The following is a 24434-nucleotide window of genomic DNA, read 5'->3' as shown; positions in this document are numbered from 1 at the left end:
CAGAGAACGCTGTGTTGCTACTGCCGCCCCCATAGCACGGCCCACTGCCTGCGATGAACAGCGCGAGGCGGAGAGACAGGTCAGTCGCCCTGCGCAGTTCCACCACCAACTCACTCTCAGCATCCAGCGTATTAGACAGCTCCGTGAGTAGCTTGGCCTGATATCTCTGCAGCAACGCCGCTGTGTTGATGGAGCATGCTGCTTGTCCAGCCGCCAGGTAGGACTTTTCAGCGAGAGTGGCCTGGAGCCTGGCCACTGGAGACGGCAGGAGAGGTTTGCGGCCCAGGCGCAATGCAGGTGAAGAGGGCGACAAGTAACTCGCCACCGTATCCTCCACCGGTGGGAAGGAGAGATATCCACACTCCTTGGCCTGGTCCATATGCATTTAGGCTGCAAAGCCTGGAACTGGGGCACGGGCCGAATAGGGGTTGCTCCAGGTCTTGACTAGCTCCCTGTGCACTTCCGGAAAAAACGGGATCGGGCAGGGCGCCGGTGTTTGGGGCCCAGCGTAGTATTCCCCATCCAGCAACGACATCTCTGTGCTGGGGGGGGTGGGGAGAGGGAGGCCGAGTTTGCTAGCTGCCCTGGTAGCCACCTCGTGCAGCTGCAGACCCAGTGTCCTCGAACCTACCGGGGGAGAGGATGCCCGGGACTCTTCGACCACCTCCTCCTCATATTCACCATAATACCCCTCTGCATCACTGAGGTCCTCTGGCTGTTCCTCCGACTCCTGCCCAAATACCAGCTCTGGCAGGGGCTGGTCGTGGAAGCCACGCGGTAACTCCACCGCCTCGTGGTGCGACCTCACTCTTGCATGTGGGGCTGGTGCAGCTAGCTCCCCTGCTGCCTCGTGGCGTGAACTCCCGCCAGATGGCAAGGTGAGAGCGGGGTTGGCTGTGGCGGGCTCGCGACAGTCATGCCCCTCCATATCGTGATCTGTGCTGCCTTCGGCTGTGGGAATCTCCTCAGCCTGGGCAGCAGCTTCTCTCGCCTCTCTGCGAGTCCAGTAAGCCGAGCGCTTAGTGATTTTAGCGAGTGTCAGTTCAGCACAGAATTCGCAGGTAGAACCGCCCGACAGCGCTGCCTCGGCGTGCTCTCTGCCGAGACAGACAATGCAAAATCGGTGCCGGTCCCCTTTGTCCCTGCTGTGCGGGCACTCCGGGTACAGCAGCCTCGACATCCTAGACACACCAGAGAAACAGTTAACACTCACAATCGGTCCGAATTCTAAAGAAAACTACCGAGTGAATGCTCCAGTTAGCTAATGTAGCAACCACTAGCAAGCAGAGCTAACAGAAGTAGCAAACTTGCAAGCTAGAAGCTAATAGCCAAATACAAGAAACAAAAATCAACTCGTGGCACCCAAAGCCTGTGACCAGAGAAAATCCACTCACCGGCTTGAAAGAGTTGAAGCACACGGTTGAAAACTCGAATCTGAGATAAAGTCGTAGTTGCTTGACGGATCACTTCTATCGAAGTATTAAAAGAGGCCGAGGCTGCGTCATACCCAGCTATTTATGCCCTAAGGGCGGGCCCAGGGGATGACTGACAGCCTCTCAGCCATTCGGCGTGAGTAGAAAGTGCTTCGATTGGATCCGTGCATACGTCACGTCCCATGTGTTAGATCGCAGTCCACTGCGATAGGGAACACCGCAACGTGGTCAGACTTGTCGAAAGCGGGCATCGGAAACGCTTTGTAACATTCTGTGAACGGAGTGTAGCAGTGGTCTAAGATGTTGTCGCCCCTCGTCGGGAAGTGAATGTGTTGCTTAAACTCTGGCAAACCTCGGGAAAGTGTGGCCTTGTTGAAGTCGCCGAGGACGATGAAGGCCGCCTCTGGATGGTGATGCTGTTGTTTATTTATTACCTCCTGTAGCTCGCCAATGGCAATGTCCGTGTTTGCACTTGGGGGGATGTAAACCGCAGTCAATGACCGCTGTGAAATCACGGGGCAGGAAATGTGGTCTGCACAAGATGGACAAGTGTTCCTAGTAGCCTACATTCCCTGGAGAGAACGGTGATGTTCCTTGGCTCGCACCACCTGTTGTTTGTCATGAAGCAAACTCCCCCACCTTTGGATTTCCCGGACGCCTCGGTTCTGTCCATCCGAACGATGAAGAAGTGGTCAGCAGGCATGAGTGACTGATCCGGTATTATAGGTGAGAGCCAGGTTTCAGTAAAACACAGGACATTGCAGTCCCTGATGTCCCGCTGGAAGGCAATCCTTGCTCTCAAGTCGTCCAGCTTGTTCGCCAAAGACTGGACATTGGCTAGCAGGATACTAGGCAGAGGTGGCCGGTCTGCCTTGCCTCGAAGTCTGATCCGGATACCTGCTCGTCTACCCCTGTGTTTCCTGGACCGTCTCTTGAATCTGCTTGGTTGAGTCTGCCGGAGAATCTCTGGTGGAAACGCCGTGTTATTTCCGAAGGCCAACTCGGCAGGTAGCCTAGGCCTAAGCAGTGCTTTCCAATTTCTAGAAGCGCCATGGCGATCGTATGTAATCATGTTATAAAAAAGACTATACAATAGAAAACGTGAAAAAAGGGAAAAAATTAACAATTTAACTGTTAAAAATGTAAAATTAAAAAATAAAGTAAATTAAATTAAATTTAAAAATATACAGAGCACCCCGACGGCGTCTAGACACAGCCGCGCCATCGCCATGGAAACGTTGGATGGTCCATTTTCACTGTAGCACAGGATGTGCATAACTCTATTATTTTCAAAAAGAATTGAATTCTGCAACTTATGTTGACTTCTGCAAGCAAAGGACAGTTTCCCATGTCTTCTGGGTCTATTTCAAGTGAGCTCGGGTGCATAGGAGAATGGTAAACGGGTCATTTCACGTGAAATCAGACGCTTTGGGACCCGACCGATCCGGATTTCAATCATACTTGGTGTGCCTTTTTAGTAGCAAGGTAGCACCCCAGAACTGCATTGGTTTGAATCTGACACTAATATTAAGGGAGAAACAGACTAGGAAAGGTTCACATTTTAGGGTAGGACACTATACTAGCCTTGAATATATCAGTCAGTGTTAGTCACAAAAAGATGCCTGTGGTATTGTTTGAAAGCTCTTTTCTGGCTCTACATATTACACAATCAGCTTGGAATACAACAACTCTCAGAATATGAATTATGATAAATTGAAAAATTAAAAATTGAATATCTAAAAAAACTATATTTTAAAATGGCCAGTTCCTTGTCCAAACGTAGCCGGCAATGTCATTAGCAACACCTCAAATGCTGGTGTTCGGTTCTTTATTCATTTCAGAGAGAATTTGACTCACAAATATGGCATCATACAGACCACTTACTAATAATATGGTAATACCATAGTAGCATCACATGACAAAACAAAAACAAAACAAAAATGGTCAGTTTCCATGGTCCCAGGTTTCAGAAACTAAGGCAGATGTCCATTTATACACACCAAATGATGATATGTGAATGTTTGAACATTCCTTCTCTGTGTACCTGTGTCATCTTCCCTTTACCGTACTTTAAAGAGATAATCAATGGCTACACTCTCATTTTGTACTCTACCAGTGCATTTGAAGCAGCAGCTGTGTCTTTTGTAGATAATGTATAAGTACGTCCCGTTGCAGTTAGGTTCCACTACCAGAAGCACATCCTGATGATCCATGACAAGTCTATCTGGTCTGAAGGGAAAAGTGAAGGATGGAGATGGTCCACGAGGATGCAGGAAGTTCAGTTTCACTTCTCCAGTGCTCAGCATACATTCCTCAACACATGCTAGCCACCAGTTGCCATCATATACAGCTACAACATACCCTTTGATGCTTGAAAATGTAACACATTCCTTTACTGAGCTCACTCTTTCAACTCCTTCTCTGAATGCGGAAAATGGCCTAATGTCCATTGACAATGGGCAGAAGCTGTGTAGTTTTTGAGTACCTGGAATAGTTCTTGCAGATTCAAACCTCTTCAACAGGTTCTCAGCTTCATGATGGTGCATCTCTCTCAAGAACATCCATTGCCAGTTTGCCACAACAGAGATGTACCATCATGAAGCTGAGAACCTGTTGAAAAGGTTGGAATCTGCAAGAACTATTCCAGGTACTCAAAAACTACACAGCTTCTGCCCATTGTCAATGGACACAGTGGAAGTTAGGCCATTTTCAGCATTCGGAGAAGGCAGAGTTGAAAGAGTGAGCTCAGTAAAGGAATGTGTTACATTTTCAAGCATCAAAGGGTATGTTGTAGCTGTATATGATGGCAACTGGTGGCTAGCATGTGTTGGGGAATGTATGCCGAGCACTGGAGAGGTGAAACTGAACTTCCTGCATCCTCATGGACCATCTCCATCCTTCACTTTTCCCTTCAGACCAGATACTGGGTCATGGATCATCAGGATGTGCTTCTGGTAGTGGAACCTGTAACTGCAACGGGACGTACTTATACATTATCTACAAAAGACACAGCTGCTGCTTCAAATGCACTGGTAGAGTACAAAATGAGAGTGTAGCCATTGATTATCTCTTTAAAGTACGGTAAAGGGAAGATGACACAGGTACACAGAGAAGGAATGTTCAAACATTCACATATCATCATTTGGTGTGTATAAATGGACATCTGCCTTAGTTTCTGAAACCTGGGACCATGGAAACTGACCATTTTTGTTTTGTTTTTGTTTTGTCATGTGATGCTACTATGGTATTACCATATTATTAGTAAGTGGTCTGTATGATGCCATATTTGTGAGTCAAATTCTCTCTGAAATGAATAAAGAACCGAACACCAGCATTTGAGGTGTTGCTAATGACATTGCCGGCTACGTTTGGACAAGGAACTGGCCATTTTAAAATATAGTTTTTTTAGATATTCAATTTTTAATTTTTTAATTTATCATAATTCATATTCTGAGAGTTGTTGTATTCCAAGCTGATTGTGTAATATGTAGAGCCAGAAAAGAGCTTTCAAATAACACCACAGGCATCTTTTTGTGTCTAACACTGACTGATATATTCAAGGCTGAATGTATAGTGTCCTACCCTCACATGTGAACCTTTCCTAGTCTGTTTCTCCCTTAATATTAGTGTCAGATTCAAACCAATGCAGTTCTGGGGTGCTACCTTGCTACTAAAAAGGCACACCAAGTATGATTGAAATCCGGGTCGGTTGGGTCCCAAAGTGTCTGATTTCACGTGAAATGACCCAAACCCCTCTATCATTTTCACACATGAAGCGTTCTTAATATGGCCACTTTTCAATAGTTGTAATTCTTGGAGTGCTAGAGTGAGACTACAGCCAATCAATGTTCCCTCTAATTTTTTCGGTGCCTGAGCAAATGCACGATATCACTGAGCAGAGCCAATAACCTCGGTGAGCGGGTCAGACCCCCCCCCCATTTTAGGGGTAACATTGATGCTTCATAATATGTTGATTATATTGTCATTCTACAGTGAATATTACAAAATCAGTTAAGTAATGTTTCCAAATCTTGATTATTACTTAATCATCAAACCACCAACATCAATATATTGTAGGCTAGGCCTACATTTGTAAGATGTTGGAAAGAAAGGATCTTTACAGGAGTCAAATAGCCCAGAATGTTGAATTTATGTTTAAAAGGATGAATCATTTAATTTGGATTTAAATGTTTTATAATAGGCTAGGCCTATGTAACAAATGTAAAAGACTAAAATATTGAGCTTAAATTAGGCCTACATGAAGTAAAAGTATGCACTGTCACTTTAAGAGCTTGTGGAAATTTCAGATCTAGGGAAGCAAACATTTTTCTTACCGACAGTCTGACTGACCTTCTGGCTAACTGGGTTTTATGGACCTTCTTATCAGTAGGCTAGTAGTTCGTTTAGGCATAGCCTATTTGTTCATATGTTTTCAAGACATGACCACTGCGTGGACAAATGCTTTCATCAACACCATTTTGACGAATTTAAACCAACTCTTTGGCAGAAAGCAGCACGCACTTCCAATGATGCCAATACAATAGCGCGAGAGATGTTGCCACTCGCAATGCTATGGCAGGCATCCATTAAAATCGGTCCAGATGCTCGACACCGTTATCAACATTCATATCAGATTCACGATCGAGCTCTAGGAGAGCTAGAACTTGTCTTCTATCCATTATACAGAGATGGATTTAGGCTTTTTGTGTAGGCAACTTAACACAACCGAACGCCGTAGATTAGGCTGCGAGTGACAGCTGTTACAACGTTGTCTGGTCACTGATTGAAGGTCAGCATTCGAAGCGCGGTGTATCCGCGCTCTGTCTGATCGCTATTGAAAAAGCAGCTGAGGCGCAATGCTGATTGTAAGCAGAAGTCCGCATCTAGTGTGATCGCTTAAACTGCTGTAAGATAGATGTTTCATATCTAAAGAATAGGCCTATGTTTTATTTCGATTGGATGTTATAAAGCTATAAATGAGTGGAAATTTCGGACAACAATCAAATGCCTCTCCACACAAATTTGCCGCCTTGTTTTACCTGCGCTGAATGGATTTGCTCTGCGCTGAGAACGTGAGAGCAGTGCGCGATTGCGCAGTCGCGCAGCTTAGAGGGAACATTGCAGCCAATATATATTTCATGATGTCATGAACCTATACAATGATTTTAATGACAAAAATATGTCTTATATACACTCAATCATGGTGAATCAAAGGGAATTCAAAAATGTATGTAATAACTATGGGAATTATTTGCTCTGCATCTTTAATTCTAAGTGACTCTGTGATGGTCTTATACCTGGACACTCATATTGTCCATCAGTACAATTCATTTTGAAATGTTCGTCTTTGTTGTTTTATCTTATTAGGATGTTTGTTACACTTCACTGATCCCCGTCCCAACTTATTTGAGACGTGTTGCAGTTATCAAATTAGAAATGAGTACATATGTCCCCCAAAACAATATTTTTTCTTGGTTTGAAAACTTAATATGTTGACTTTTCACTAGTCTCCATCTAATGAATGGATTGAATGTTTTGAAAATGATAGCATTTTGATTTTATTCACAGTTTACCACACGTCCCAACTTCACCAGAGTTGGGGTTTGTAGAATGTAAGCATCCGCCATTTCCCCTGAGGGGACAGTCTAATGTCTTAATGAAACCATGGTAAAACGGGTAATAAGACAAAGGTAAAATATGGTAAAACAGGTAATAAGCATACTGTATGGTTTGATCTGCTATATTCTCTGCATCCATGAAACAATTCAGGACATTTTCATCAACCTGTTCACAACTTCTCCAAGACCAAGACCTGTTTCCATTCAATCATTCAATCCTATTTCAACCAATCACTGTCTGCTCACCTGAGAACTAAGGGCTGTCATGCACTTATTGAATTACTGCCTGCACCTGCCACATGCATAATCTCTGTGGTCACATGGTTCATTTGCACCAGTATTTAAACCAGTGTTCTCATGCTGTTCTTATATATCCTTGCCTAAAAAACTTATCTTGCTGTTGACGGTGCTGGCTTTTGACATGGCCGGCCTGCCTGCCTGCCTGCCTGCCTGCCTGCCTGCCTGCCTGCCTGCCTGCCTGCCTGCCTGCCTGCCTGCCTGCCTGCCTGCCTGCCTGCCTGCCTGCCTGCCTGCCTGCCTGCCTGCCTGCCTGCCTGCCTGCCTGCCTGCCTGTCTTGCATGCATGCTGGCTGGCTGGCTGGCCAGCTGTTCGGCCTGCTGGCTGTTAGCAATGCTGTCATCAGTGCTTCATGGATTGTCTCCATTGGCTGTCCCCATAGTGGTGGAGGATTGCATTTCTCTTTCATTCCCTTGGGAACCATGACAATGGAAAATTAGAAATGGATGAAATTAATAACTTCAAACACTTAGTTGAATAGATAATAACTTGAATCACTTAGTTGATGTAACCTAACTTGAATCACTTAGTTGAATAATAAAACTTAAAACTCTTAGTTGACTCAACCTTGTGAAGTTAGTTGAATACATATTCCAAGTTGGATGTCTTGGTTGTTGTAACCTTGTAAGGTTGGTTGAATAACCTACCTTCAAACACTTAGTTGGCAATACCTTGTAAAGTTGGTCGACTCAACTTAGTAATGGCAGTCCTCCAAAACCCAAAGTTATAAGTTGAAACATATAACTGAAAAACTATGAGTTGAAATCGAGTTGAACTCTGAGTTGAAACCATCTTTTTTTTTTTTTTACAGTGGAGGAGGTCTGCCTGTCATAGCAGTCTTTCATGGTGTTGTCTGGGGTGGGGGTCTCTGCTCTGTTGTCTGGGGTGAGGGTCTCTGCTGTGCAGGGGTGGATTAATGAACGGGCCTACCGGGCCCAGGCCCCATGGGCCAGAGGCCCCAAGGGGCCCGGCCAACTTGGCCTCGCGAGCCACGAGCCACACTGGCCTTCAAAACCACCTTCGCAATAATAATCTTTCTAAGGTGCTTCATGTGCCAGCCAATATAGTGTACAATGAACTGGTATAGTCCCATAGGCCAAGTCAGGTCTGAGGGTGGGGGGCCAAAGGACCAGAAGCCCCAAGAGGCCAGGACCCAAACCGGCCTTCAAAACCACCTTTGCAATAATCATCTTTCCAATTATTTGAGTTCATGAGTTGCTACCATTGATTGTGGTTGCTATAAAAAAATGACTGGGTTTTGTGTTGGCCTACCTATTGTTTGGTGGATCTGGCATTTAAAGTTATGCTTTTTCGGCTGTCAGTCACTGATGGGTAGTAATGTCAGCATAGTATCACATGGACCACCCATGTGACATTTTGTCATCTGAACATCTCAAATTTGAGGGAGTGAGATGGGGTTTGCCATTCCTTGCCCTAAAATTGATTAGAATGCAGGCAATTGCATCCAAAAAATGCTAAATGTTCTGGGGGAGGACCCCCACACCCCCCTACAAAAATTGTCCTCCCACCAACAGCACCCGCTTCCGAAACTGTGTTGCCGTTCCTCTGAGCACACACTATGTACGATATATAGTTCTGCCCCACTCTAGACTATAGCATGGAAAAACTGGTGTGTGTTGTAGTGTCCAATTACCTGGTAGCTGTGAGCACGGTATAGTTTTCTTAGCGCGTCCGATTAGCAGGGTTAAGTTGCTTTTTTGGGGCGGGGGGGGGGGGTGGGGGGCTGAGGGACCAAGGCAGTGTCTGGCCCAGGGGGCCATAATTTCTTAATCCGCCCCTGCTGCTGTGCTGTGTTTCGTGGTCCTGGGGGGCCCTTCAGTGGTCATTCAGCCCACAGCAGTTACTAGGGTTGCAGTTGCTGGGGTTGCAGTTGTTGGGGTGGTAGAGTGACAGGCCAGGCCAGGCCACACCTCCTCTCATTAGGGTCCCTCAGCCACACCCCAGAGGCACCTCAGACAGACAGGGAGACACCAAACCTCCCGTTCCTGGCAGACCAGACCAGACCATGACAGAGGCAGGCAGGCAGGGAGACACCCGACCTCCAGCTCCCCTAGGAGACCAGGCAGAGGCAGGCAGGCAGGCAGGCAGGAAGAGGCAGACAGGTAGGCAGGCATGCAGGCAGGAAAAGGCTAATAGGTAGGCAGGCATGCAGGCCGGTCAGGTGGGCAGGAAATAGAACCGGCGGAGGAGATGGGTTACCCTTTGGTAGAATTGAAGAAAGAAAGGACATGAAAGTCTTCAGATTGTCAGTTATTTATTCACCCACAAACGTTTTTTTGTGGTCAGGGTCCACACTGAGGAAAGGCTCTGAGCCCGAAATGTTGGTAGGTGAAGAAATAGGAAGACAATTCAAGAGTGCTGCCCTTAACGTCTCCAATTTGTTCATTTTATGGGGGGATTCAAGTTAAAAGCTTTCAGGCATAAGGAACAGGTGATGGATGTGAGTGTCTGTGAGCCCTCTCCACTTCTCAAGTTGGAAATACAATGTACATACAATGGAAATAAGTCTTGGGACTTTTTTATGTACATCCCTGTCTATTTATTCCTTTCAAGGTATGGTTACTGTTGCTATACAATGTTTTATATCTAATAGACTAAATAAATTCATTCATTCATTCATTCATTCATTCATTCATTCATTCATTCATTCATTCATTCATTCATTCAAGTTAACCCAAGGAAGTGAACAAAATAATACAGAAAATGAAAAATGGAATATGGATGTCTCTGAAGATTCTCCTAATACACATTATTGCACATTGCAGTAAACATATAGCACACATTTGAGTGCAATCAGCCAATCAGCAGTTAAAGTGATACTGTCCCATTTTTGGAAATAACATCACATTACACCTTTCCTTGAGTTAAATGAGTACAGCAGTGCAAATATTACCCCCAAGCTAGCAGTTATTTGGAGTTCTATGAGAACAGCCTGCCGCCAGCCGGACTAGGACTCAATGTTAACCGCTAGCATGGAGGTAAAATTTGCACTGCCATACGCAGAGAACGATAGGAAGGACAAGAGAAAGGTAAAACTCAGTAATTTAACTCAAGGGGAGGTGTAATGTGAGCTTATTTCCAAAAATGGGACAGTATCACTTTAACACACGCGCGCACACACACACACGCACGCACGCACCCACACACACACCAGCCACAGTTATTGGACATGAACACCTTAGTCAAAAGTGTGCTGGAGGAGATGGTTTGAGCCCGGAAAGATAGATTACAAAGAGTATAGTTATATGTGAATATAAAGGTAACGGTATTGGTCACATAAAGACAACCAGTTTAACAGGATTTAATATCCTTGGAATTGGACTCACTCCACACTTGTGATGGATTTATGGATAGGCCTACATTCCCCAGTTGCATCCATGTAACCTTTGCTGTACAACTATTTGCACAATTTGCACAATGCACAACATGCGCACATTAACATGAACACAAGAACATGAACATGAATACATTTTTCACATCTTTATAATATATAAATATTTGTGTCATCATGCACATGCCAGTATTTTCAGCAGAATATTTGCTGTATTTAAGTGTAAGTGAGCAAGAGGTTATTTTGAAGGGGAGGTGTAGTGTGTGTGAGTCATAAATAAGGATGATTTAGGGCTGCCTGCCTGCCCGAGTGCCGTGCCACTTATGGTAGGAGCTTCTCCGCAGTAAAATGATACAGCTCAACCGCCCCTTTGACAAACTTGTAAAACCCAGCACGGCACAGCCTCTTCAGATAACACTACATACACTAAGGTCCTCCTTTTAACCCAGCCTCCTGTTATTAAAGATCTGTTACCAGAATGGCAATGACCAAGTTCGAAATGTATCACTAAAGGCTCTGTGTACTGTCATAGTGGTGTAGGACTATGGTGGTAAAGGTTTTGCATTTACTATTAAAGCGCTCCACATTAACATTAAATAATATTTTCAGTATTTTAATGCACCTGGCAATCAAAATGATTAAAAAAACGTAAAAATGCTATGGTGTTAATAAATGTTTAATGTGTCATGCACACCACATTGCACACCAGATTGCAAATGACAAGTGGTGTGATATTATTAAGTTGAAACCATGAAATCATCATAGGCCTACAACTACACTGTAAATCATTGCAAGCTAGTTAAATGTTAAAAAGGCAAGTTTCCCTACTGTCTTAAGTTTGTAAGTTAACTCAACTCAAGACTTAACTTACAAACTTAAGGCAGCAGGGCAGCTTACTTTTTCATGTGTAACTGGCTGCAATGTCTTACAGTGCTAGTTCTGTGATTACATTTCTAAGAGTACTTCCATTTCTACTTTTTACAACACTGATACACAACAGAATGCGTCTGTGGTCTGTTGCCCACGGTAAGCGTCCACTCAGGAAAAGTTTTATTTGTCCCTGCACACATAGAGCCATAAAGTTTAAACTTTACTGCCCTCCCAGCTAGCAGGAGGTGTTTATATCCCCTCCAGTGACCCCCATCAAGCCAGGACTTCAGAAATATTCGCTAGAGAAGTGTGCCAACGCAAATCGTCACAGAAGGCACGACTGACATTTGAATCATTTAGTGCTGCCACAGCTCTATAGGCGTGTGTACACATACCGAACACCATGTCCTCCAAATTTACTGCTCGGCTGACACGGCGGTCTTGGCTTTATTCCCGCTATGAAGAATCATAATAAATATTACCACAGCTAGCCTCTTGACATGGTGAATGATAGCTACAGTTATTACCACAGCTACCTTCTTGACATGGTGAATGATAGCTACAGTTTCCTTTCGTGCTTTTAATGGTTCACTCGTTGCTCTCGTCTGCGTTCGCTCAGAGCTGCAAGTGCTGTAGGATTACCTTTTGGTAAACACCATCAGCATAAATAAACAGCAATAAAAACCACCAGCTGCCATACAGAGAGGTGAAGACTTCCTGTGTGAAGGGCGTCGTAAAAATAGCCTCATAAGCCACACAGCTTTAATTATTCCTTTGTGTTTTGGCTTGTAAAACCACCGTAAAAAAAATCATATCAGCGATAAGTCATAATAATATAATATAATATAATATAATATAATATAATATAATAAAATATAATAAACACTGCAATGGCAACAGCATGGTTTAACTTCAAATCACAAGTTTTCCAGCTGCCTCAGAATTCCAAGTTAATTGTCATCTTTATTGTAAGTTGTGTGGAGTTGTGTGTGTTGTTTGGACACAAAGTTGCACTTCAAAGCTTCATACAACTTACAATGAGGATTTCAATGAACTTGGATTTCTGAGGCAGCTAGTAATTTTTAAATCCCCTCTTCGTAACATGACATCTTGCTAGGACCTTTAGATGATATCTCGTAACGCCTCACTATACAGTGTGTCACCTGACGGCTCCAGTCTCATAAATCGGCTGCTTCCAGAATGGCAATGGTCAAGTCGTAAATGTATTATTTTGGCTTTAAAATACAAACTTACAAACATGCCATGTAACACAGACCTCTGCCGTACGTACTAGCCGGTATCTGGTATTGCTTTACTACTACAGCGTATTATTTAGCAGGGTTTAAGAGAGTGCACGGAAACAGCAAAGTATACAATTTAAAAACATGTGTCGCTGGTCACAAATCACGTTCCCCACGTTTCCCATCTTTGGAATGTTGAAGCCGCAGCCCTGCAGCCCTGATACGGCTGGAGGGGAGACCCCCACCCCACCCCCCCACTCCCCCACCGTGCTAAAAAAAGACGGGTGGCTGAAGGCGGCAACCATAGCTGGCCTGGCCATAAGGGTGTATGGGGAATCTGCCCAGGGGACTGTTGATGAGGCCTGGCCTTCCCCTTTATGCAATGGTATCAGTCCTCTTCCGACTACAGCAAACCTCCCTGAGTCAGATGTGAATATTAATTTTGTCTGTTGTGGTCACAAATACTCGTTTTTAGATGACTATAGTAAGGTCGCCAAATTCCGCCCACTTCACTGATCACTTCACTGAAAACGTGATAATATCACTATTTCAAATACTATTTATCGTATATTTTTGGATAGTGGTAGCTGTGTAGATGAGGTGATGAGCAATATTAGTTAACATTGGTAGCCCTTTCTGTCGTAATTTGGCGATAACGTCCAGCATGTCCAAAATCTAGTTTCAGCACAATTCACCGGCGAAAGGATCCCAATTCCGCTTAATTTCAGGTCACATCTGTATATCCGTTACTGTTTATTATTCCTTCATGCTGTTGTGCTGATTTCGTTCACACTTGTAGTCCTGGCTTTACCGATGCAGGAACTGTGATTAGTTTGGTCGTTACTGTGGAAACGGTTGAATAATTTTGGTCCTAAAGCGAAACACGGAAGCGGCCAGGTCGAGTTTTTAGCCTGAATGTTGTTGTGAAATTAAAGTTCCATCTCTTTCATGCTGCCGTTACGACACCCCTCATTACAATGCTGTTTATGGCCGTTTGTCTCGTTTTTAAATGTCATTACCGTTTCAAATTGTAAGCATACAAACTCTGTATCATGTCGATATCCACTCCTGACTTAAACAGTGGATAGGCAACATAATTAACTATCATCACTTATAAGTAGGCGGGCGGAATTAGGGGACGGGCAGAATTAGGCGACTTGCCTATAGGCCTAACAGTGTTGTCACATGCTTTATTATTGCTTTATACTGATTATGGGCCTGTCTTACCCCTTTATGCAAACCTCCCTGAGACAGATGTAAATGGGTAGATGACGTGACGTATTCATTTTGCTGTCACAGGCTCTTAAAATGAAGTTAATTCATGCTTTCAAAATTGTTAATGTTTTAAATGGTTAAACTTAAGTATATGTTGTGAAAAAGTACTGTGTAATTAATCCAGAGTTTAAATAAGTATTCTCAATTTTGAGTCAAATGTCACATTTGTCCTATGGTGTGACTGTCACAAGCCTGGTTCTCCACACTAAAACATTTTTAAATAAATAATCAAAGCTCAGTCATTTGTCTAAACAACCCTGGCATGTTTTTCAAGGTGTCTATTTTAGCAAGTGACTATGCTTCATTTTTTCACAGTTTTTCTGAGAGCGTATGGAGTTATGAAACTTTGTCACAGAAAACAATGTCCTGTGGTGTGACATACTAACATGGGTAATTCTATGGATAATTATCTATTGTTGAAGGTCCAGCTGTACATACATTGTGACTGTAGACCCTTAAGAAGCCAATGGCAAGGGTGGATTTTAGGATTTTTATATATTTTTCTTATGTAGATGTATGCAACTGCATCTTACTAAATGTAAAATTGCATTTCAGTTGGCAACGACAGGGCTTTAAATTAACTCAAAAGCTCAAAAGTCCTATGATGTGATGGTAAAAGTCCTATGGTGTGACACTTTGGAGAGTCACACCAAAGGAAAAACAGGTCACACCAAAGGACTAGATATCGGAGAAGAACAGCTGGTTATACATGTTTTGTTGAGTAGATAACTATTGTTTATTCAAATAACTTATTCCTTTATTGGCCATTTGAATTTATACTTTGATACATTGTTGATTAATATTTCCTGTTGATTTTAGAGACTGTCAAAGGATATGAAATGTCATTAATGGTGCTTTGAAACCATAAAATAGAACGGTAACAGTGAAGGAAAGATGAGTGAGAGAGTATAGAGAAATATAGATGAATAAAGTATACTGTGGAGAGCTTAAGATAGAACAATTGTGCTGTCCAGCTTGAGCCAAAACAGGCACTGGCCGCTACACACTACAGGTTCAATGGTGCGACAGTCAGAGCATACCTACAGTACAAAGAGGGTGAGGTGTGATGGTCATGCCAAGTTCACACTGCAGTATGAGTCTTAAGAGCTCTGCAAAATTTAAATGACCGTCATTAAGTTAGGATAGGCTGATAATCTATGACTTAAAGACTTATAAGCTTAGAGTGTAGGTCCATATTGACTACAACATTACATTATGATCAAAAGACAAAATAGTCATGTTGATACATTTGTTTCTGGCTCAGTTTAGCTTTTTTGTCCTTTGGCGTGACATGAATGTCCTACGGTGTGACATTTTTTAAACGCACAAATATTTGTTTCAGCTTAACGATATGTTTGATTAACACTGAATATTGCATTAGGGAACAGTAAATTATACTCCCTGAAATGTTAGTATAAATTCGGCCAGCTTTCCTCACCAGTCTGTCAAGTCGCGCAACATCCCTCTTCCTTATTGTAACAGGGTGGTGATACAGAAATTAGTTTTACGACTACGCCAGTAGTCTCTGTTGAGGGTGAGACAGCCCTTTCAGTATACAGGTCCTTCTCAAATAATTAGCATATTGTGTTAAAGTTCACTTTTTCCCCATAATGTAATGATAAAAAATAAGCTTTCATATGTTTTACATTCATTGCACACCAACTGAAATATTTCAGGTCTTGTTTTGTTTTAATATTGATGATTTTGGCATACAGCTCATGAAAACCCAATATTCATATCTCAAAAAATTTACATATCATGAAAAGGTTGTCTAAACAAGCTATTAACCTAATCATCTGAATTAACCAATTAACTCTAAACACTGGTAAAAGCTTCCTGAGGCTTTAAAAAGTCTCAGCCTTGTTCATTACTCAAAACCGCAGTCATGGGTTAGATGCTGACCTGTGTTTAACATTGAAGCCAATGGCAGTGGCATTGCATGAGGGTTATGAAAGCCCAGACATCATTGATGCTTAGCTGTCAGCTGTTTTTTGTTCTTTGATCTGGTGACCCACACTTCTCTCTTCATTATACTCCATAGATTTCCATACCAAGTTTTTCTATTTTTAAGAAAAATCTAATTCTAATTTATATAATAATAGCCCAGAATAGTTCACTTTGGTATGCAAGCATGAAAATTGGCACAGATGTTCATTAGAATGTACTCTGTCATCTCAGGGCGTTGGCCACGCAAAAATCCAAGATGGCCGCCATTTTTCAAGATGGCTACCTTCTCCACTTCTAAATAAGTCTAAGAATAGTTAAATTAGTGATGCAAGCATGTCATTTGGCAAAACTGTTCATTTGAATGTACTTTTTCAAAATATGGTGTTGGCCGCGTAAAATCCAAGATGGCCACCATTTTTCAAGATGGCTACCTTCTCCACTTGCAAATAAGTCTAAGAATAGTTAAATTGGTGATGCAATCATGTAATTTGGCAGCAATGTTTCTTTGATTGCACTTTTTTTTTTTTAAATGGTGTTGGATACACAAAATTCAAGATGGCCGCCATTTTTCAAGATGGCCACCCTCTCCAGTTGCAAATAAGGCCAAGCATTGTTAAATTAATGATGCAATCATGTAATTCGGCAGAAATGTTCATGTGTATGCAGTTGGTCTCATAGCTGCTAGCTTGGAGGTAAAATTTGCACTGCCATACCCAGAGAATGATCGAAAGTACAGGAGAACGGTAAAACCCTATTATTTAACTTAAGGTGAGGTGTAAAATAAGCTTATTTCCAAAAATGGGACAGTATCACTTTAAGGGTTTTACCGTTACGGAGGTGACAAAAGCACCAAACTTATCATGGTGTTTCTTTAGGGTACCGGTATATACTGTAATTCTAGCCTAGGAGCCATCGGACAAAAAGGTTCTACCATGTCATATACAATATGCCATGTTGTGTAATGCATTATATTTTTATTACATGACATTATACTTAGCTGACAATGTTAATATAGTCCCAAACACAGCAGAGATGAAGCAAGGGCAGTTTGACTGTCTGCTTGACAGATTGATGAAACTACAAAAAATGTACATAGTGTGAAAGTATGGGTGAGTCTGTGCTTACATGCTTGACAGCAAATGTGACATTGTGAAAGATTTGAGAAGATTCTTGGTTTGAATTAAAATGAGCATTTCCCACACTAAAACTATGGTGAGAATAGACTGCTGCTAATGCTCGCTCAGCAGCATCTGAATGGAGAAGTGTCAGTGCAAGATGATGTCCAATAGCAGGTTCTCGATCCTCTAATTTCCTTAACAGATATTTGTTATTTGTATGAGAGAAGGTAAAGGACAGGACCTCTCCATATGTATGAAGAACCCATAAGATCACCTAATTCTACATTTTCACAAGTAGCATTGTGCACATAGTGAGTGCACTTCAGTCATCTTTAGAATGGCATTACAGATTACTCAATATACATGTAGGCCACAGTATGTCTTCAGTTCAAATTAAATGGAAATTATTTCTAAGTAGGTGTTGAGTAAGTAGGCAGAGGTAAATTGTTTTTTCAAGTCCTCACCTAGTACTTGTATTACAGTTAGCTCAGTAATCATTGAGTACTTCAATTGCTACTTCAAAACTGACAGCTGATGGACAATATACCATAGGTCTTTGCCACCCTTACCCATAGGAGAAATATTTTTTATAAAACAACAGTTCTCATATGGTATATACTATAAAGTAAATCGTTACCGGTACTCATTACTCATTTTCTTGATATGCAAGGCACACAAATAGTCTAGGAGGAAGGATAATCTACCATAGATTTTGAGTGGTAATAGAAACACAACTCATTCCCACTACACCATTTTGCATCATATTGTACATGAACTCAGAATGCTCCACATGTTTCAGTCATACTATGTAGTTGTACAGTACAATACGGTACAGTACAGTACAGTACAGTACCATACAGTACGGTGCAGAATGGTAAAGTACTGTACAGTAAAGTACAGTACAGTCGCATGCAGTACGGTGCAGTACAGTACAATAGCATACAATACGGTACAGTACAGTACAATGCAGTACAGTGCAGTAGCATACAGTATGGTAAATTCGAGTACAGTGGAGTACAATATGTTATATCACAGTACAGTACAGTACAGTACGATATATCACATTACAGTACAGTAGCATACAGTACGGTGCAGTAGAGTACAGTACAGAATGGTATATCAAATTACAGTACAGTAGAGTACAGTACAGTACAGTATAGCAGACAACACTACACCACACTACAGTAGAGTACAGTATCTTGATGGCTTTTAGGCTACTTTAACAGCTGTATCCCTCCAAAGCCAATGGATTTTCACATGTTGTTGTTTAAAGTTTTTGAAATACTTTTTGAGTGTGTAAAAGAGGGAAGCCAGGCTGACATGTTTTAAACAAAGGACCACACCCACAAAAAAAATGATGAGCAATCAATAAATCAAGTGGTTAGGTAGCCAACATATCATCTAGGTTAAAGGCCAAAGTAGAACAGAAAACAGACATGTTACCATTGTGCTCTTTTAAAACATAAAGTATTTGTCAATATACTGTATGTGTGGTGTATCGCATATTGATTATTCATAATTTCCAAAGCATAAAGACCCCCATCACTCCATAGTACACCTAAGACTTGAGATATACATATCTGAACACTAATCAGCATATGTTTTATTTTGTAATGGCCTTATAGAGGTAGATCATCCAAGCTGTCATTGACACTTAATATGTAGATGTATTCACTAGATTGATATGAAAATTGAATATTTCAGTTGGGCTCCTAGGCTTAAATCATTGATTGAAGATCAAAGAGTGCTTTCTGGTGAACTTTTGTGCCAAATTGCATGATTGCATCCCTAATTTAACTCTTCTTGGCCTTATTTACAAGTTGATGTTGAAAAATGGCGGCCATCTTGGATTTTGAGTGGCCAATGCTCTTTTGTGAAAGAGTGCATTCTAATGAATATTTGTGCCTAATTGTATGATTGTATCATTAATTTAACTATTCTTAGCCTTATTTACAAGTGAACAGAGTGGCCATCTTGAAAAATGGCCGCCATCTTGGATTTTTGCGTGGCCAACGCCCTTAGCTGAAAGACTACATTCTAATGAACCTCTGTGCCAATTTCTATGCTTGCATACCAAAGTGAACTATTTTTGCCCTTATTTTCTCCGCTAATTGTAAGGTAGTCAGTGATCCAGTTGACTAGGAATGCGTCCACACCCATCTGAAGGAGCTTCTCTTCCAGTCTGGAGGGTTGGATGGTATTGAAAGCGCTGGAAAAGTCAAAGAACATGACTCTCACAGCGCTATTCCCTTTATCCAGATGAGGGTGTGTCCTGTGCAGTAGGTATGAGATGGCATCATCCACTCCAGCCTTCTCCCGGTATGCAAACTGCAGTCGATCCTGTGCATGGCTCACCTGGGGTCTTAGAGTATTCAGCAGCAGGTTCTCCATCGTCTTCATGATGTGTGAAGTGAGGGCTACTGGCCTAAAGTCGTTGATGTCTTTTGGATGTAGCTTTTTGGGGACAGGGATAAGGCATGAAGTTTTCCATGGAGTTTGTTGCTTTAGACGTAGACTCAGGTTGAATAGATATTCAATTGGCTCCCCCAATTCAGCAGCACAGCACAGCAGAGCAGTCGTGGTGACACCCTATCCGGACCTGCAGCTTTCCTAGGGTTAAGACGCTTTAGTCCTGCTCTAACCTGGTCTGCTGAGATTATAGAGGACAGGTGCTGTGAGGGAGGAGATGCTGGATGATGATCATGTGACTCTCAGTTCCCCGGCACTGTGACAGAGACGGCTCCTGGAGGGGAGGAAGATGGAGGGACAGGGGACATAGGGATGGGGGATGAAAGGGCTCCCTCAAAGGCAGCACCAGCAGAGGGGTTGGGGGCAGCACCCGCTGCTAGATGGTCAAAGAGGTTATAGAAGTTGTTGAATTCATTGGCCCGGTTCAGGTCCCCCTCAACCCCTCTATTCTTTATTCCAGTCATACTTCTCATCCCATCCCACATTGCATGCATGTTGTTATCTTGCAGCTTCACCTCTATCTTCTGTCTGTACTCCTCTTTCAGTTTCACCTTTAGTTCCACCTGTGCCTGTTTCATCTTTTCCTGGTCTCCCTCCTTGAATGCCCTCTTTTTGTTGTTCAGAAGGGCCTTGACATACAGTGGCTGCCGAATAACCAGATGTTGTCGAACGAAAATGGCTGTATTTTTATTTTTCAGTGAGTGAACAACAAATTTAAGCGGTTATATATGTTGTTAACAGGTGACTAATCATTGTGTCGAAGTGAAATTTCTTTAATGTTGTCCTATAAAAAGATGTACTTACAAATCTGCAAAAATGTGAGGGGTGTACTCACTTCTGTGACATACTGTACATAGGGTACTTTTGAAAATATAAACTAAAATCTTAGTTGGTAGGTTGGAGCTTTGTGGCTGACGTGTGTTCCAGGATTCAAAACAAATGAAATCTTCCACCAAAGTCACGTTTTGTATTTTTAGATGTGTTCACGCATCTTTGTCCGTCTGTTGGTCCATCTGTTTGTCCGTCCGTTGGTCCGTCCGCCATGACGCTTTTTCCCAATCGTTGAAAACTGCTTCAAAATGAAAATGAACAACTGAAATGATTCCCTATTCTTGAACTCCTGGGATCATCTGTGTGGACCATTGAGAGTAAATAGAATGGAGGCCAAAATTCTATTTCATTGTTGAAGCCAAGTTGGAGCCAAGGTTGGACCCAAAAAGACCAAAAAATGGCCAAATCCCATTCATTCCTATGAGAGACATAAAACCCTGTATCTCCCTTAAATGCCACTCCAGGGGGATCATTTTTCGCTCAACTAGTAGGTCCCCTTGCTCTCCAACTTACCAGGGTGGTGATTTTTTGTAGCGATGTTTTATTTTAGAGAGATATTAAAAGTTAAATTGACCAATGAGCATCAGAACATGGTTTGATTGACCGTTAGAAGTCTTGTTGTTGTCCAATCAGCACCTGCGTTTGGCGTTGCTAAGGTGGAATGTAAGTTGGAATGTTCCCAAATCTGGCTTCAAAGCGTTGCATGGCAAATAGCGTTGATTTGGCGTCCATTCTATTTACTGTCAATGGTGTGGACGCATCATTGTCTGCCTGTCAGACTTGTTATTTAAAAAAAAAACAAGCAACAGAAACGAGTACAACCGAAAATATGCTTCCTTAACTTATATAAATCTAATGCTCCACATACCAAGCATGGTTACTGCACGAGCACGACACGACGGCACGGTGAGAAAACCGTGGGGCACCAACCTTCCTCCTGCCGTGTCAATCTAAAAATGGCTACAGTACTGGGCATTTTGCACACAATTCCAAAGTCATTAAAGGCCCACTACGTAACGTCCTGTAATCATTTATTTATAATTATTTTAAATCCACATTTTAACCTTGTACATACGTGTATGTTCTATAATCTAAATTATCAATATCACTCATGAAATTAAATTAAATATCAAATATCTTATCAATATGAAATTATAATATAGAAAATATAATATATAAAATATGTATTTCAAATATACATACTATGGGGCAAATTCAAACTAAGTGTAAAATAGGCATCTGGCACCTACGTACACTGTATGTGCAATGGATATCCAAAAGGGGTCATATTACTGATGATACAGTGACAGGGTTAAGAGGGAGGGTTGTGTGCACTAAAACGGTTGCCTGCTGTGGGGCTATGTCTACAGGCAAACTAGGCTATAGTGTTTCTTTGTTTACATGTTTCCCTCTCCTCTATGGCACGTAAGTCTTGTGTAATTTTTGTTTGTCCATTGCAAATCACGCAAAATCTCTCTCCTGTTGAGACAATAAAGAAGACAATAATCTAATCTAATCTTAATCTAATCTAATCTAGTTAGTTAGCTTGGTTTATTTGACAGGGACAGATACACATCATGCAGGCTAACAGAACCCACCCAGTGCCACATTGATCTATTGATTTAGGAACACAAGTGACAGACGAAGTTCCACAAATTACTGACATTATCTGTGGAAAACAAATCTGTTTCTTTTATTCACTGTTAAACAATACACATGTAGAGTAGAGTAGAGAGTAGAGTATCCTGTATTGATCCCGAGGGAAATGAATGTGTTCAGTAGCATACGGTAACACTTTATTTTAGGGATACATCTATTAGCACTAATACATACAATGTTAATGCCTTCATAAGGAACTTGTAAGGCATGTACTAAGCAAACGCTAAGAAAAACAGCATACACAAGACATTACATTACAAGAATACAAACAGAGTAAAGAAGACTTTAAACACATCATTGCACATATGTTAACATACAGCACATGCTTACATACATTAAGCCAAAGTTAGATCCCCCCCTCCACACACGTACGCACGCACGCACGCACACACACACACACACACACACACACACACACACACACACACACACACGGACGCACGCACGCACGCACACACACACACACACACACACACACACACGGACGCACACACGCACGCACGCACGCACGCACGCACGCACGCACACACACACACACACACACACACACACACACACACACACACACACACACACACAGCTGTGTTTGGTGGAGAGAAGAAAAAGTGGTACAAAGAGCAGCCAAAGTCAAAAAGTGTCTAAAGCGTTTAGAGTGTCTATTTAGCCTTTCAAAATAGGTCAAGAGAGGGTCCCAGATTTGATCTAATTTCTTGCTCGAGTGTCCCTGATGAAAGTACTTTATCTTTTCCAGCTTTAAAAACATTATAAGGGCTGAAAGCCATACAGAAATCTTTGGAGGAGTAGCTTAACTGATTTCCATTCCAATAATATCCTCCTGCGTGCTAGAGTTGCAAAGGCATTCTCTTTTCTTATCACATCTGCTCCCTCTACCCCAAATATAGCAGATGCAGGGTTGGGTTATAGGTGTGAACCAAACGCTTCATTTAATATTTCAAATATCAACGTCCAGCAGTCAGTCAGTTTGGGACAGGCCCAGATGGATATGACTGTAGGATCTGTATGGATCTGTATGGATCATTGACTGTAGCTTTGTTGACTTATCTGAAGTCAATGCAAAATCTTGGATCTGCCCCTGCCTGGTTTTTCAACTATCTCGATAGGGGATGCTCAGGGCCCAGCCAAAGTCAAAAAGTGAAAGTGTCCAAAGTGTCCACAAGTGTCCATAGGTCTCAAAGGGTTACTGTGCATTGTCGAAATCAGGATCAAGTATCAAGTCACACACAGTACAGCAAGTGATTCAGTGCAGTAATTTTCCTAGCTAGTTCACGAAGAGGGAGTTAATTGATTTATGCAGTCCAGTCACCTATGATGATCTTGCTGTGTGTCCTTCTGTGTGGTGTTGAACAGCTGGATGGCCCTGGGGACAAAGAACCTCCGTAGCCTGCCTGTCCTGCAGGGGATGGCGTGAAATCTGTAGCTGAACAGGCTTCTCTGGTTGTCCAAGAGATGGGTGCAAGAGATGGCTGTAATTGTCCATTATAGAGTCAGTGTCCTCTTCTCAGCAGTGTTAGTTATGGCCTCCAGTTCTGTGCCTATAACAGACTCCGCTTTCCTCAACAGCCCGTCAAGGCGTCCAGCATGTGCCATGTTTCCTGAATCTCCCCCTGGGGATCAATAAAGTTACTCTACTCTACTCTACAACAGAACAACCAGCTTCCCTCAACAGCCTGTCAAGGCTTCCAGCATCTCTCCTCCTAATGCTATCGTGCCAGCATGCCGCAGCAAAGGAAAGCACACTGGCCATGACTGACTGCTAGAACAGCTGCAGGAGTCTTTTGCAGTCATTGAAGGATCTCAGCTTCGTCAGAAAGTAGAGCCTTCTCTGACCGTTCTCCTAGAGGACTAGTTTATTACATGTTTTGTTCAGAATGTCACCTGTTTTGACCAGTTTTAAATTTGTAGTTTTTACCGTGGCACCACATTGACATTTTTACCATTATACACCTCTTATGCCATCCAAATTCAAAGTCAATTCTCCTGGTCCCAGCACACCACAGTAAGTTGTCAGCTGCTGCTCCACCCTTCTCTACACTGCTTTGCCACACACACACACACACACACACACACACACACACACACACACACACACACACACACACACACACACACACACACACACACACACACACACACACACACACACACACACACACCCGGCCACTCGCCACGGAGTACACACCCATACACCAAATAAGGATTGCTGAGTGTTTTGTTTTTAGTTCAAAACTGTGTGTGTGTGTGTGTGTGTGTGTGTGTGTGTGTGTGTGTGTGTGTGTGTGTGTGTGTGTGTGTGTGATGCCAG

The 24434-nt window shown here is 42.4% G+C and overlaps 1 protein-coding gene across 1 annotated transcript; it reads right to left on the bottom strand.

The window, feature by feature from the left end:
• Window positions 1-385: 385 nt before the first annotated feature.
• Window positions 386-1449, bottom strand: LOC134457766 (uncharacterized). The gene is made up of 2 exons (XM_063209738.1): window positions 1395-1449; window positions 386-1181 (listed from the first exon to the last, which is right to left on the bottom strand). Exon 2 carries the CDS (start codon window positions 1178-1180, stop codon window positions 386-388), a length of 795 nt encoding a protein of 264 aa, XP_063065808.1. The 5' UTR covers window position 1181; window positions 1395-1449.
• Between the last annotated feature and the right edge of the window lie 22985 nt (window positions 1450-24434).

Source organism: Engraulis encrasicolus, chromosome 11 (assembly GCF_034702125.1).
Source record: "Engraulis encrasicolus isolate BLACKSEA-1 chromosome 11, IST_EnEncr_1.0, whole genome shotgun sequence".
In the NCBI taxonomy this organism is placed as follows: domain Eukaryota; kingdom Metazoa; phylum Chordata; class Actinopteri; order Clupeiformes; family Engraulidae; genus Engraulis; species Engraulis encrasicolus.
Note: the sequence above shows the minus strand (reverse complement) of the source record. Positions and strands in the feature narration are given on the sequence as shown.